The 14,999-nt window shown below is 35.4% G+C and overlaps 3 protein-coding genes across 3 annotated transcripts; 1 reads left to right on the top strand and 2 right to left on the bottom strand.

The window, feature by feature from the left end:
* Positions 1-2,962: 2,962 nt before the first annotated feature.
* On the top strand, positions 2,963-6,918 carry CYP71 (cyclophilin71). The gene is made up of 14 exons (XM_079006436.1): positions 2,963-3,203; positions 3,606-3,691; positions 3,773-3,861; positions 3,928-4,167; positions 4,238-4,359; positions 4,474-4,549; positions 4,729-4,836; positions 4,933-5,109; positions 5,218-5,435; positions 5,518-5,650; positions 5,771-5,994; positions 6,097-6,250; positions 6,336-6,487; positions 6,577-6,918. The coding sequence occupies exons 1-13, from the start codon at positions 3,037-3,039 to the stop codon at positions 6,417-6,419; spliced, it is 1,878 nt and encodes a 625-aa protein (XP_078862562.1). The 5' UTR covers positions 2,963-3,036; the 3' UTR covers positions 6,420-6,487; positions 6,577-6,918.
* An 884-nt stretch (positions 6,919-7,802) lies between these two features.
* Positions 7,803-9,236, bottom strand: LOC145058425 (uncharacterized). Its single transcript, XM_079006332.1, has 4 exons — positions 9,111-9,236; positions 8,884-9,018; positions 8,643-8,786; positions 7,803-8,437 (listed from the first exon to the last, which is right to left on the bottom strand). Exons 1-4 carry the CDS (start codon positions 9,228-9,230, stop codon positions 7,979-7,981), a joined length of 858 nt encoding a protein of 285 aa, XP_078862458.1. The 5' UTR covers positions 9,231-9,236; the 3' UTR covers positions 7,803-7,978.
* Positions 9,237-10,055: 819 nt separating this feature from the next.
* LOC145058555 (large ribosomal subunit protein P2B-like) lies at positions 10,056-11,327 on the bottom strand. Its single transcript, XM_079006447.1, has 4 exons — positions 11,191-11,327; positions 10,824-10,912; positions 10,354-10,580; positions 10,056-10,259 (listed from the first exon to the last, which is right to left on the bottom strand). Exons 2-4 carry the CDS (start codon positions 10,909-10,911, stop codon positions 10,230-10,232), a joined length of 345 nt encoding a protein of 114 aa, XP_078862573.1. The 5' UTR covers position 10,912; positions 11,191-11,327; the 3' UTR covers positions 10,056-10,229.
* Between the last annotated feature and the right edge of the window lie 3,672 nt (positions 11,328-14,999).

Here is a 14,999-nt window from a genome sequence, read left to right as displayed (position 1 = left end):
GTTTCGGACTCCGGTCCGATGCAGTGGGCAAGGCCCTAGTTAGTTCCAGACTTCGGTCTGATGCAGTGAGCAAGGCCCAATATGTACTTTATATGTTATTGTATGGTATGTGGTAGTTTGGGGGAGCTGACTAAGCTTCGTGCTTACAATTTAAGTTTTGGTTTCAGGTACTCCAGCTATCAAAAGGGAAGGGCTCGGGATGATGGCATGGCACACACACCACAGTTTAGCCTGGGAGATTGACTCTGATATTTTGATATGATCTTGACACTAGTTTTGATTTGATAATTTAGTATGACATTTGAGATACACGATTCATGGTTTTTATCTTTTGATATCTGATATTATGGTTTAGTAAGGTTTTCAAACAAAAAAATTTTGGGTTGTATTTTTGGGATGTTACATTACACTTTAACCCCCCCCCCCCCCCCCCCCGAACTTCAATTCTTGTCATTTAGCTTCCCGAAACCAAAACCCCACTAATTGTTATTTAATTTTGGACTATAATAATATAAAATAATAATAAAAATTACTCCTCAGGGTTCCGGGTTTATTATTTAATTATTCTATTTTAAACGGGATGTTACAGAGTACTTGTGAACCTTTGTGTGGTTTTTGTGGTGTTCTTGTGCCCCTTGAAGGAAGTGAAGTTGTTGTGGACTTGGAGCTTGAAGATCCAGGATCTTCATCAACTTTGCAAGCTATTTGAGGTATAAAGCTCTTAACCTGATGATTCCTTATGCTAGATCTAGTTTAGGGCTTTTGTGTATTTTTTGGTCCTTTAAGCCATGCTTAAGAGTATGGGCTACTCCAGAAGATTGGGATGTTAGATCTTGGCTTATCTGATGTTCCTTGTTCATAAAAATGCAACATTGATGTCTTATTTTGATCCATGCATGATTTAGGGTTCTTAATATGGGTCTTAATAGTCAAAATTGAGTGTTGGGTCCTTTTGAGCCATGCAAAGGCTCCAAGTTAATAACTTTATGGATTAGGACATTCATTTAGACTTGGATCTGAAATTTGGATGCTTGAATGCAAGTATTAAGCACTTAAGGAAAAAGTGCTTAATAGGCGTGTACACTGGGCGTACTCAAGAGTACGCTAAGCATATGTCCCCGTGTCCGCAACCATGCATGCAAACCAGTAAGCAGGGTGTACGTCTAGTACGCGCAGCATACTATGCCTATAGTGGGCTTTTGTGTCATTTCCGGACTAGTGGAGTTTAGGCATTGTTGGTCCATCAACCCTTTTTGTTTTAGGGCATTGTTAGGCTCTTGACCTTCTTGTGTTCGGTTCCATAATGGGTTTTGGTTATCTTTTAGAGCTTTATGCCATATTGCGCTTTTTCGTGCTATTGGATTGGGCCTCAGATTTTGGGCCAAGTGGGAAAAGGGTAAAATGGACTTTTACCCTGAGTGTTGGACAACTGGACTAGGATTTCAGCTATGGGTTGTGGACCAATTATTAATTGGGTATTATTTGATGATGCTAGTGTGGGGATTTTCCGGATCGGCAGTCCGAGCTTTTATATGAGATATTTCAGCAGCTTGAGGTGAGTTTCCTCATTGTGCTTAGCAGGTCGAAGGCACCAATGTCGGCCCATGGTTTATTTTGATTAGGATGCTAGTTGTATGTGTGACTCTTGCATGTATGTTATGTGATATGTATATCGGGTGGGGCCCGATGCCAGACGAGGCCTGATGAGTGTATTGTATGTTATTACCTTTGTGATTCTTGCATGTGTTTATGTGTATGTATGTATATCGGGCGGGGCCTAATGAATGTGTTGAGGCGAGGCCCATATCATGCTGCTGATAGATCTGTTCCGAGGGGGCCCGACGGCTGGCGGGGCCCATTATATGTTTGATATGTATGGTATGTGGTGTTTTGGGGAACTAACTAAGCTTCGTGCTTACGGTTTTCAGTTTATGTTTCAGGTATTTTTGGTTCGAAGGGGAAGAGTTCGGGATGACCACATTGCACACACACTATGATTCCAGCTTTATATAACTCTGATGTATCGGTCATTTGACATGCTCTGATTTTCTTATATGGTTTTATAAAACACGTTTGGGTTAATGGTTATATTATAATTAAAATAAAATTTTTTGTATTAATTTTTGGGACGTTACAGTAAATCTATTTTTCCCTCTGCAAATCCAATTTTGGAGTATGAACTTTAGTTCAAACTCCATTAATGGTGAAATCACATCTACCATTTTGTTAATAAAAAACCTCACGTGGTGTTGATTTCTCAAATAATTTGTTTAATGGGAGTGTACCAGATCTAAAAGGGTTGTAGACTCTTGAAGTTAATTGATTTTTGTAGTAATCGTTCAAGTCCAAAATACCCTTCTTTGAGTTGCAATCAGTGGAGCATTGTTTCAGTCTCAAACTTTTTTCAAACATTTTACCTCTTTTATTTTATTTGAAGAGGTTCATTAACTTTTAAGTGTTTGGTAATTGGCAAGCAAGCTCTGAACAACTTCTTACTTTATATGTAAAGTTCTTGTTAAATATGAATCAAGTCACTGTGTAGTTTTTGGGAAATAAGACATGTTGAAGAGAGGATTGTCTTGTAAAGAAATTAGTTTTGAATATTGCCTATAACATTTTGGATGTAAAATAACATTATTGTTGAGAGAATCATTATGGGTTGTCTAGTTTGCACTTACATACATGTATATTTTATATATATCGGTAAAGTTGGATTATTTAAAATGCTACCTGACATTAAAAACCAACAATCTATTGCATTAAAACTTTTTGTATGAATACCTCATCTTTTTCGGCAGAGATAAAAAAACAAAAGACATTTTACTTATTCAAAAACAAAAAACCGCCTTACCTTAGCGTTGGTGTTGTATTTCCAAAAAAGGCTTGTGTATCATAAAATATGGGCCAGGCTTTTATGGGCTGTATTGCGGGGGATCGCGTCCCAAGCACCTTCGCTGCACACACTTTACAGTAACACCAGTCGCAGGTCTTTTTGACCTTCGCAAATTTCAACTACGCTACGCTAACACTACAACAATGGAGGATACTCAGAATGACAACAAAGATGACAATGGAAGCTCCTTGGTGGAGACCGCTGCGGATGACGAGCCAATGGTGGGACCGGGACCCGCTCCAGTCCGTCGCCCAAAACGCCCGCTTCAGTTTGAACAAGCCTATCTCGATTCTCTTCCGTCTGCTAACATGTAAGATTAGGGTTTAGGGTTTTTGATACTTTGAGATTTTGAATTTCTTGTATAATACCTGAGTTCTAGTACTTAATATACTCCCTTGATACCTTGAGAAATTAGATACGCTGACTTTCGGGATCAAAGAAGCCACTTCTTAACCTCAGAAGTCATGTGAATTCTAAGGCGTGCAAGAAAAAAACTTCATAACTATATTTGAAAGGCATTGCCACTAAAATTATATTGGTGTTGGATTTTCCACAATATCCATATGAATTTTGAATTTGGAAAGTATTAGGATAACCTAGGTGTAAAAGAAGATCATATTTTAGTATGGAGGGAGTCTTGTAGTAATTTCATGCTTTGTTATATTGCATTCTTTGTTGAATTTTTGGGGATTAATAACATTTCTGGATGCAGGTATGAGAAAAGTTACATGCATCGGGATGTGGTAACTCATGTTGCTGTTTCATCAGCTGATTTTTTCATCACTGGAAGTCAAGATGGTAACTTTACTTCTACATCACTATATGTGAATAACAGCATGTAGGGAGAATCTTGTAGTAATTTACTTCTCCCCTTTTCAGGACACTTGAAATTTTGGAAGAAAAAAGGACTTGGGATTGAATTTGCTAAGCATTTCAGATCCCACCTTGGACCCATTGAAGGTCTTGCAGTAAGTCTTCCACACTCTAATTAAACACTCACAAGGGCATTTTCGTCATTCCACTTTTTATGTCAGGTTAGTGTAGACGGATTGCTTTGCTGCACAATTTCAAGTGATAGATCTGTGAAAATATATGATGTGCATAACTATGACATGATGGTGATGTTACGCCTTCCATATACACCTGGAGCTGTTGAATGGGTTTACAAACAAGGAGCTGTGAAAGCCAAACTTGCTATTAGTGATAGAAACTCTTCTTTTGTGCATATATATGATCCACGAGCTGGAACAAATGATCCCATTGTTTCCAAAGAGGTAAGGTTGACTTTTTTTCTTGGATTCTGTTGACCATTTATCACTGAAAACTATTGTTTTTGTTAATCAGATACATTTGAATCCTGTTAAAGTAATGAAATACAACCATGCTTTTGATACTGTGGTATCTGGAGATACCATGGGGATTATTGAATATTGGGATCCTGCTACACTTCAGTTCCCTGAAAGTGGGTATGTTTTGTAATTGTGTGAAATTGTGTGAAATTGTGAATACTTTATGATTTTCTTGTTTTGTTTGTTGTTTGGCTTCATATATTGATGTTTCTTGTATGTTGGATTCTTCAGGGTTAATTTCAAGCTGAAAAGTGATACTGATTTGTTTGCAATTGTCAAAAGTAAAACTGCTGTTTCTGCTATTGAGGTAATGATTTAAATTCAGGTTAATGTTTTGTAGAGAGTAATAGCCATTAGAAAAGTGATTTTGTTGTAATTAGGATAAAATTTGTAATCTCTATAAAGCAACCACCTTTAAAAGAAGATTTATTTCATGTATCATTAATTATTAACACACATTTAAATATTTTTGTTTATTTCTTTTAGGTAAGCCCAGATGGAAAACAATTTGCAATCACATCACCAGATCGAAGAATACGTATATTTTGGTATAGAACAGGTAAACTAAGACGTGTCTATGATGAATCACTTGAGGTAAGTAAATTTACTCTTTTGCCCTCAGTTTCATGACATTTAAACGTATATATCATTAACTATTCTCAAGATTTAACCTAACTTTGGTTTGTTTAGAATGCTCAAGATCTTCAAAGAAGCGATGTTCCTTTGTATCGATTAGAAGCTATTGATTTTGGGAGAAGAATGGCAGTTGAAAGAGAAATTGAAAAAACAGAAAATGTCCCACAACCAAACGCACTGTTTGATGAAAGCTCTAATTTCATTATTTATCCAACTCTCCTTGGTATTAAAGTAAGAAATTTTACCTTGTGCCATTTTGTTTTTCTCAAATTCTAAGGTGTATGCAGTAATCTGAAGATATTATTTTCTAATGTTTTATTCATTTTTTTTTGGTGATAGATTGTAAATCTGCACACAAACAAAGTTTCCAGAATATTAGGGAAGGTGGAAAATAATGACAGGTTTTTAAGAATTGCTTTGTATCAAGGTGATCAAAGCAGTAAAAAGGTGCGTAAAATTCCTGCTGCTGCTGTAAATGTGAATGAAAGCAAAGATCCCATGACAGATCCTACTCTGTTATGCTGTGCTTTTAAGAAACACAGAATCTATTTGTTCAGGTATATTTTTTTTTTTTTTTATTGTGTAAAAGTAAAATCATATATTTATGATTGTTCATATGTTATATAAAAATAAAAATAGCCGAAGAGAACCAGAGGAACCTGATGATGCAACCAAGGGTAGGGATGTCTTTAATGAAAAGCCTCCTCCTGATGAACTTATGGCTGCATCTGATATTGGAAAGTCTGTTACAACATCTCTTCCAGAAAATGTGGTAAGTAGTCTACTTTTTGCTTTTAAAATGATTTATTTGATTTTAATAAATAATAATTAATATCCTTGATGATATATATATATATATATATATATATATATATATATATATATTTACCAGATTATGCACACAACACTTGGTGATATTCACATGAAGTTATACCCAGAAGAGTGTCCAAAAACAGTGGAGAATTTCACAACACACTGTAAAAACGGATACTATGATAATCTCATATTTCATCGTGTCATCAAAGGTTTTATGATTCAAACTGGAGACCCTTTGGGAGATGGGACAGGTGGCCAATCCATTTGGGGTAGAGAATTTGAAGATGAATTCCACAAAAGGTGTTATAACACATGACATTATTACTATAACACCCTTATTATATGAAAATACAATGAATGGAAATAAATAATGTGATGTGTAACAATTTATTGGTGTTGCAGTTTAAGACATGATAGGCCTTTCACATTGTCAATGGCGAATGCGGGGCCCAACACGAATGGGTCCCAGTTTTTTATCACAACTGTGGCTACACCTTGGCTGGATAATAAGCATACTGTTTTTGGCAGAGTTATAAAAGGCATGGATGTTGTTCAGGTATATAACTGAAAATATTGAGAATATTCTATATTCTATGTACATAAATTTTTTTCTGAAAATTCATAAAACTTGGGTTTTTCAGGGAATTGAGAAAGTGAAGACAGATAAGGGAGATAAACCGTATCAAGATGTGAAAATCTTAAATGTCACAGTTCCAAAGTCATGAGTCATGACTGTAGTAAGTTGGAGCTCATGATCTCTGGCATTTGACCAAAAATTCAACTTTTAAATCAGGTAAATGTTTTTTTTTTATTATTTTTTTATTTTTGTGAAATGAGGTGTTATTTCTTGCTTATAACATGTAATATGATTGTTTGTTTAAGGTTGCCGAGATTTTCAATGACTGAAGAACGTTGGTGTGATCGATTGTGTAGATGTGGCCTCATCATGTGAGGAAAGAAGTTACTTTTCAACAATGGTTTTGTAATTTATGACCAAGATAGATATCTCTTGATTAACAAAAAAAAAATACTTTGAAAGAAAAAATCAACTGATTTCATGGGGATCATGTTTGTGTTGGTATTTGTGGTATGTCCATTTGTTGTATTTTAGGAAGACATTATATTATTACTCGAGAATCCTATGTTGAGAAATTGTTTTCATGTTGTGTTGGGCTTGTAGATCAAGAAATCAATGATTATATGCAATTTTTCAGTTGTTAAGAATGTCTTGTACTTCTTCCCAACTACTCAATATAGCTTTCTTAGTCATATAATATCATTAGCTATGAATGAATTAATTTGTTGAGAGATATGTTGTCAGGTCATGATCGACGGTGTATTGAGCCGCATATATACACTTTTTTTCTGGGGAAATCTCCGCTAAAATCCTAATACTCTAACTCATTTTATGAAAAAGTTCCAAACTAATTTATGTTTGCAGAAAAACATGAAGTACCAACTAAAACTTTGGAAGAATCCTTTATTTGTAATAGATGTTCTACAACAACTATTTTCATATAAAAAGAACCTACCAATAAAAATTTTGCATCTAATAATAAAACATAAATAAAAAAACTATAGTTGTAAATTAAAAATATTTAAAACCATTTTAATAGGTTACTTCTAACCTCCTCTTAGATAAATTCATATGTTGACGACATAAATTAGGCTTATGATTTCGTGGTTTGTTGAAAAACTTGTTGTCTCTTTTGGCAATCAATTATTGTGGTAAACTAGCCAAAAAAAAATAGTTTTACTTTGATCCACGATATCAATAATTAGAAACAAAGTGTATTCTTGGCATTATGGGTTGTATAATCTCATGATTTCCTTGATTCCCAAAATTCATGTGAATGTTTAGTATCTTCATTTTAAGTAATTTTTAATCAATCTTGTTTTTCTAGAATTTAGCGATACAAGTCAAAATTTAGCTTCACAATGTAGCCTTCCAATGCATCTTGGAAATTAATAAAAAAATTCTTCTTGGTGAAACCCTAAAACATTCTGTCATTACTTCCTGTTAAATCATAGGCTTATAACCAAAAATTGACTGATGCAATATAATAGTATCATTAATCATTTTTATATTTCCATATATGTATTATGTATTGGATCATGACAAAGTATTACCTTATGACTTATGTAGTTTTGGGGTTTTCTTGAAGAATCATACAATCAGGTTGCTTAGTAATACCAAAAGAGAGAAAAAAAAAACTAAGTAAAAATTATTAGGATCTTACAGTTTATATCCGCTCAGCAAACACTTGAATCACCGATGACAGTTTTAGGTTGGTGAAGGGCCATTGTAAGAGCTTCCATCGGAAAGAAGGAAAAATCCAGAAGAAACAGCGATTATACACAGCATCATGATCTTTATTCTCCTTGAAAACAGGTGAATAACCATGTCCCTTTCTTCATGCAAGCTAAAGAACTCTTCAATCACCATCTTAACCAACGAATCCAGAAGCTTCTTATACTGTGGATCAATATCAGCTGAATGCAGAACCTCGAACATGGATTCCCTTAGATGCTTTACCAGAAATTCTAGTTTAAATGAATCGGTTTGATCTTGTGTTGTAGATCCATCACCCGAAGAAACATGAACTGGAGAAGCTTCAGCAGTTATGGAGGATGAAAATGGAGTCGTTTCAACAGTTGTTATGGATGATAAAGCAGGCGAATCGCATGACAATGGAGTTACAGATGTTGGTGAAGCAAAATGATCCAAAGACACAATGTAGCTCTGAAACATTGAAAATAAATCTAAATTAGTGCAAATTGAAATCGTGTAACAAAATGATAGAGCATAACAAACGGTAATCACTAGCCAATGTTGATTTAACTTGTTTTGTAAATCCATAGCAACTTCTAACTTCTAAGCAGGAATAAGACCTCATATCCGAAAAATAGAAGCAACCGTAACAGGTTTAAGTGGATTGGCAATATACCTCGATTGACTCATTGGATCGATCTCTACCAAAAACGAAAGCCTCTGAGATTGTAGCGATCTCAGCCGAGTCTTCTGGATGTTCAAGCACAACGGATTTGTCCGGAATAATCGTTTGATCAGAAGTTAAGCTCGGTTTGCCGATCTGAGCATAAATATAAGAGCAAATGACGAGAAGAACGAGTGAAAATGAAACAATCAAATAAGCACAATGACTTCGAAAGGAAATAGATTCCATATACCTCTACAGTAGACTGATCAGCGTCAACCGAATCTGAGATCGAGAACTTCTCGATTGCCTCTTTCTCCGGAAGGTTTAAGCCGACATCCTCCTCAGTAACAGAATTTAGAACAGAGCTCAAGTTCTTCTTGACGCTCTGTTACGAAAAATTAAAACAGACGTATACACAAAGCATTCAAATTAGTAATTAAGAACATTGAGAAATTGTATTAATTGAGATTGTTTGACCTTTTGCTGCTGATTATGTAGCTTCTTCGATGCAGCATTCATCTGTTTAGCCTTGCGATTGGAAGGAAGTTGTAGATGTTCCTTCTTTGGTGTTTGAATTTCATGATTATCCTCTCTCATCTCTCTGTCAAACACGCAAACATGGAGTTCGTTCTTAGCGCCAGAATTTCGAAAGCTTTTTATTTATATATTAGTAGGCAATATCGATTTTTAAGAGTAGAAACTGTGGCCCATTTGTGTTGATTTAAAATGGGCTTAAATCGGCAAACAGTGGGCCGAACTCTTTAGACCGAAAGCTTGATAGATTTAATTCATTTCATTTTGATATAGATATGGGATATTTTGACATGCATTTGGAAAATGTTTCTTGCTATTATAATTTTAAAGATTTCCTTTTTAATCACTAAAACTGATTACTTTACATTCTTATACTTATTTTTGAGTTTCTTTGCGATGTTGATCTTTGAAGCTAACATCTTAATTTTATTGATGTGCATCAAGGTTAGTTATAGGTTACTCAAGGTTTGATTTTGGTTTCCATACCATGCATCGCATAATGCGTACTTATATACATTGTTTACCTTAATGATGTGTTTATGATATTATTATGTGTTTATATCCTTCATTTGTAAGGCTTTCCCCAATTTGGTGAAGCTTTGATAAAATTTGAGTTTTTAATACATGTTTCATGATTACTTTGGTCATGCTTAAAGTAGTTTGCACCCTCTACTTTGCCTCTTGTACTAATTGTTGGAAATGAATGATTGAATATCTACATTTGGTAGCATAAATGGCATTTCTCAAGTGGATATAGTCATAAACATCGTCTTTGATAAAAACATTCTAAGATACTTAACAACAATACATATCTTCTATCATTTTGCATAAACAAAACCACCCACCACATGTTGGAATTTAAGACAACAAGCATAAATAAACCAGAAGTATCAAATCAAACCACTTCAATTAAAAATCTTAAAATTTTCAACTAATCCTTTTACATCCAAGATCTTTTTAATTGTCTCACATAATTCAAGCTAAAAAATACCAAAACTTCATAACAAAATATAAAACCTTAGATGCATCAAAACAGAAGAACACAAAAGTATCACCACCCTTCTAGTCATCAAATAAACTGAATCCCATTTCCTGCAAAAACAATATACAACCAAACATGTCATGAGAATATGAATTATTGAAATAACTCTCAACTTCAAAAGAAACAAAGAATAAAAAAGCTTACATCATCAGACTCCTCCTTCTCCTCAACTTTCTCCTCTTTCTTTGGTTCAGCAGCTGCTGCAGCAGCAGGTGCAGCACCACCAGCGGCGGCAGCAACAGCAACACCACCACCACCGGATGGAACTGAAGCCAACTTTTCCCTTCCGGATGCAATCAATTCAGTGATATCTTTACCCTTGACTTCAGACAAGAGCAATTCGATTCTATCATCATCGGCTTCAGCTCCAACTGCACATTATCAAATGCCATACATTACATCAAAAATCAAAATTTTAACAAATTTAACTAGCGAGTAGCAAAACTCGTTCTTCATCGCTCACAAAACTAGTCAATGATATAGATCAATTTGTGTTATGTAGTTTTCACGAAAACCCACATCTAATGTACCAAGTTTCATACAAAGAAACGAAATTACAAGAGAAAGGAATCATAGGATGAAAAATTAACGAGCTTAAATACTGGAAGGCATACCTGAACCGAGAATTTTCTTCAAATCTTCAGCTGATGGGGTAGTGTTACCTCCCAAAAGAGCCAACAAATACGCTGCGACAACCTTCATTCTGCATCCAAAAACATAACAAATACAGTCACAATCGGATTCCATCATCGAAAGACGACCATTTACAATAATCACAACTGGCACTGAAAACGCCTACACGACTCGGGTTTTTCCCGATCAAACATACGATTATAATAGTATGCAAAGAACGAACAACGAGTTCGTCGGCAAACTAAAACCTTTGAGGAATCACTGAAATTTGTTTTCCAGAACTTCTGAATGTAAGATGTTTCCTAATAGAGGTAGACCAAACAAACCCTAGATTGCTAAGTAGAATACCTGCAATATCTGTTACAGCCGCTGAGTATCTCTTTGCTTCCTTGTGGGCGTTAGGGTTCTTCGGTCAGTTGGAACCCTAACCTCTTTATAACTTCTGTGAATTGTGATATCCCTTGTTGGGCTTCGCTTAAAGTATAGAAAATGGGCTCATCGAAGGATTGGGCCATTGGTTTTGTTTTGGTTTTATTTCATGTCTCTTGTCTTTTCCATAATTTATGTATGTTTCCTCGGTTCTTGTTTTTTCTCATTGTGATTTATCATGCAACAAAAATCACAACATCAATATACTCTATAAATCCATTTAATAGGATAAGAATGTAAATGTTGACACTTGTGTCTCAGCTGGAGGTACAACAAGTGTGTCACATAATAGCCTTAAATGACACAAAAGCAAGGGGATAAGTCCTAAGACACGGAGTAAATTACACGAATGGTCCCTATGGTTTGGGGTAATTTGCGCGCTAGGTCCCTAACTTATTTTTTAACTCGGAAAGTCCTTACTGTTTGTTTTTGTTACGCGTTTGGTCCCTACTTTTTGTTTTTGTTACGCGATTGGTCCCTATCTTACCTAAAAAAACTATTATTTAAATAGAAAAAAAATGGTAGGATAGGTAAGGTAAGGTGATGAGGGTTGGGGTTGGGGTGTGTTTATTTAAATATTTTAAAAAATCAAGGGCAAAATAGTTTTTTTAGGTAAGACAGGGACCAAGAGTGTAACAAAAACAAACAGTAGGGACCTTCCGAGTTAAAAAAATAAGTTAGGGACCAAACGTGCAAATTACCCTAAACCATAGGGACCATTCGTGTAATTTACTCTAAAGACAAGATATGAATTAATCAAATATAAAGACATAAATCTGAAAACATGAAAAAAAAATGGAACAAGGGAATAACAAGTCAAAGTAAGCAGCGGAAACACATATCAACATGAAACGTGTGTCAACAATAAGATCGGAAAAAAAAAAAAACATATAAAGGGCACCACTCATCAAACTTGATCTTAATCATCCACACCCTCATATCTAAAGTCATGTATGTGGAAATAACAACCTCAATGTATGGAAGGAAACATGTCAGGGATAAGGCGGGGTTGGCTATCGATGTCCCTATCTCAAAGTCTCCTATCACATTCCACTCCCCATCTTATTTAGATTATTCCACTTAGAGCACTTGTAGTTCAAATCTAAGAACTATACATCTTGAACACTAAAGTTTTAATTCGAAGCTCTAAACTAAATATTTAGTCCACTTAAACTAATGCTCTGATACCAATTGTAACATCCCTCGCATAGGGTGATTTTAAAATTGTTTTAAATCAAGTTTATATCAAGTTCAAAGTTTAAGTTTAAATCTTCGCGGATAAACATTTTTTCCCAATTCAAGTTTCGTTAAATACATAAAAAGGATATTACAAACAATATCAAAACATAAGTAGAAGTACAGTATTTACATCAATATTGTGTAACGCCCTGTTTCGAATCGTTTTCTATGTCGAAGTGGTAATCAAGGAGTGGGTATTAGCAGACTTATGACCCTTGAAGAATTCAGATTTAGACTCATTTGGAGGTGGGTGATGTAATTTGGATGATTCGGGTGTTCAGTTTGTGTTTTGGAGCCAAAGGGTATTTTGGTAATTTGGCAGCTCGAACTTTTATGGGAATTGGATGTTTGTTTGGGAAATTGTAAGGCTGGTATGATTTGATTAAAGCGTAGAGCATCTTGTTACCTTTTCATGGATATAAGGATTGTCGGAATCGAATTTATAACAAATAAGTTATGGTCTTCGGAGTGCTTTAGGGTTTAAGAGGAAACCCTAGTACGCGGGGTGTACTGATGTGAAGGGCAGTACGTGAGGTGTAATGTGGTATACGGCCTAGGGATGAAAGTGGGTCCAAACCCGGACCGTTGGACCCGGGCCCAGAAAACCCGAAAACCGGAATTGGCGAATTATAAGACCCGATAACCGGACCGGTATACGGGAACCGGTTCCGATTCGGTTTCGGGTATTAGACCGGGTAAAATGGGTATGGAACCGGTTGGAACCTGAAATTAAAAATTGGAACCAAACTCGTGTATTAGACCCGGAAATGGAACCGGAAACCTGAAATTTTGGAATTGAAACCGTTAAATTTGGCAAAATACCATATCGTATTCCTAAACAACTTTTTCAATATCTCTTTGAAATATTTGTGTATATTTTTCTCAAACTCTATCGATGCTCTCTGTTTGTTTTCACTTCATCATCGATACACACACAAGGGATGTATGTATGTGTGAGCTTTGCTTGTTCCCATTCCCAAGTTAAACACATAAAAGTCCCTTGACATAAATTCAATATAACTTCATTTTTGTTGAGTTTGTTAGTTAATAAATAAAATATCAGCTCCCACTTATTATCCAAACACCAAAAATTATATATTGTTTTTCCTTTTCTTTTTCTAAATTCAAAAAGTCACATCCTCTCTAATAAATGAAGGTTTTTTTTGCCACTTGTCATACTCTCATGCATTATACCACATGTCATTTTGTCATAATTTTGAGATATTTATTTTCCACTTGTCATTTACTTAATTTATCATTATTGAATATATATCATTAATTTAGTTTCTATAAATTAAACATACCATAATAATTATATTAATTTCAAATTTCAAACTTCAATTTCAATTTTAAATAAATTTACAATTCAAACATTCGTATTTAAACTTTTGTTATAATTAACACATTTAATACACAGGTCTGACAAGCATAAAGAAGTATTCGAGAAGCTAAAGAAGAAGCTATGCGAGACACCGATACTTTCTATACCTAATGGAATTGAAGACTTCGCTGTCTATAGCGATGCTTCTAGGGTTGGATTGGGTTGTGTTTTGACCCAAAGAGAAAAGGTGATAGCATATGCGTCTCGACAGCTGAAGGAGCAATAAAAAAATTACCCGACTCATGATTTGGAGTTGGCAGCGGTAGTTTTCGCTCTGAAAATATGGAGGCATTACCTCTATGGCACGAAGTGTAAACTTTTCACTGATCATAAGAGTCTCCAATATCTCTTTAATCAGAAAGAATTGAATATGAGGCAACGACGCTGGCTGGAGTTACTCAAGGACTACGACTGTGAGATACTTTACCATCCCGGTAAAGCTAATGTTGTTGCTGATGCTCTCAGTCGGAAAGTCAATGTTGAGAGAAAAAGGCCAAGAGCGTTGAGAATAGAAGTTGTCTCGACAATTATGGAAAGTATAAAGAAAGCTCAAGAGGAAGCTTCTGAGAAGAATGACCGAAGGGAGGAACGTTTGGGCAAAACGTTGGTGTTTGATACAAACGGTCATGGACTGAAGGTGTTCCAAGGTCAAATTTTGGTACCTAAGTCTGGAGGAATAAGAGATCTTCTGATGGAAGAAGCTCACAAGACCATGTACTCAATTTATCCTGGCAGCACTATAATGTATAGGGACCTGAAACCCTACTACTGGTGGCCAACGATGAAGCTTGATGTTGCAAAGTATGTGGCCGAGTGTGTGTGACTTGTGCGAGAGTCAAGACACAACATCAGAAACCATATGGGAGTTTAGAGCCTTTACCTGTGCCTATGGGTAAATGTGAAGACATTGTTATGGATTTTGTCACTAAACTACCCCGAACAAAGAATGGTTACGACATGATTTGGGTGGTCGTTGATCGATTCACTAAGAGTGCGCATTTCATAGCAGCCAATGAGAAATGGTCTATGAAAAAGCTTACGAATTCTTACGTGAAGGAAATTATGAGGCTTCACGGTGTTCCGTTAACAATTGTATCGGATCGTGATA

Source organism: Lactuca serriola, chromosome 6, assembly GCF_051521515.1.
Source record: "Lactuca serriola cultivar US96UC23 chromosome 6, Lser_US96UC23_V15, whole genome shotgun sequence".
In the NCBI taxonomy this organism is placed as follows: Eukaryota; Viridiplantae; Streptophyta; class Magnoliopsida; order Asterales; family Asteraceae; genus Lactuca; species Lactuca serriola.
This window is presented reverse-complemented; position numbering and strand designations above follow the sequence as displayed.

Bases quoted from the DNA above. Each gene is read 5' to 3' on its own strand.
- CYP71 (XM_079006436.1), top strand. From the start codon at position 3,037: ATGGAGGATACTCAGAATGACAACAAAGATGACAATGGAAGCTCCTTG. The intron at 5,651-5,770 runs GTAAGTAGTCTA...TATATTTACCAG, and splicing joins CATCTCTTCCAGAAAATGTG to ATTATGCACACAACACTTGG. The intron at 6,251-6,335 runs GTATATAACTGA...TGGGTTTTTCAG, and splicing joins AAGGCATGGATGTTGTTCAG to GGAATTGAGAAAGTGAAGAC.
- LOC145058425 (XM_079006332.1), bottom strand. From the start codon at position 9,230: ATGAGAGAGGATAATCATGAAATTCAAACACCAAAGAAGGAACATCTA. The intron at 8,787-8,883 runs GTATATGGAATC...ATTTATGCTCAG, and splicing joins CTGATCAGTCTACTGTAGAG to ATCGGCAAACCGAGCTTAAC. The intron at 8,438-8,642 runs GTATATTGCCAA...TCAATGTTTCAG, and splicing joins GATCCAATGAGTCAATCGAG to AGCTACATTGTGTCTTTGGA.
- LOC145058555 (XM_079006447.1), bottom strand. From the start codon at position 10,911: ATGAAGGTTGTCGCAGCGTATTTGTTGGCTCTTTTGGGAGGTAACACT. The intron at 10,581-10,823 runs GTATGCCTTCCA...GATAATGTGCAG, and splicing joins GAAGAAAATTCTCGGTTCAG to TTGGAGCTGAAGCCGATGAT. The intron at 10,260-10,353 runs GTAAGCTTTTTT...TTGTTTTTGCAG, and splicing joins AGAAGGAGGAGTCTGATGAT to GAAATGGGATTCAGTTTATT.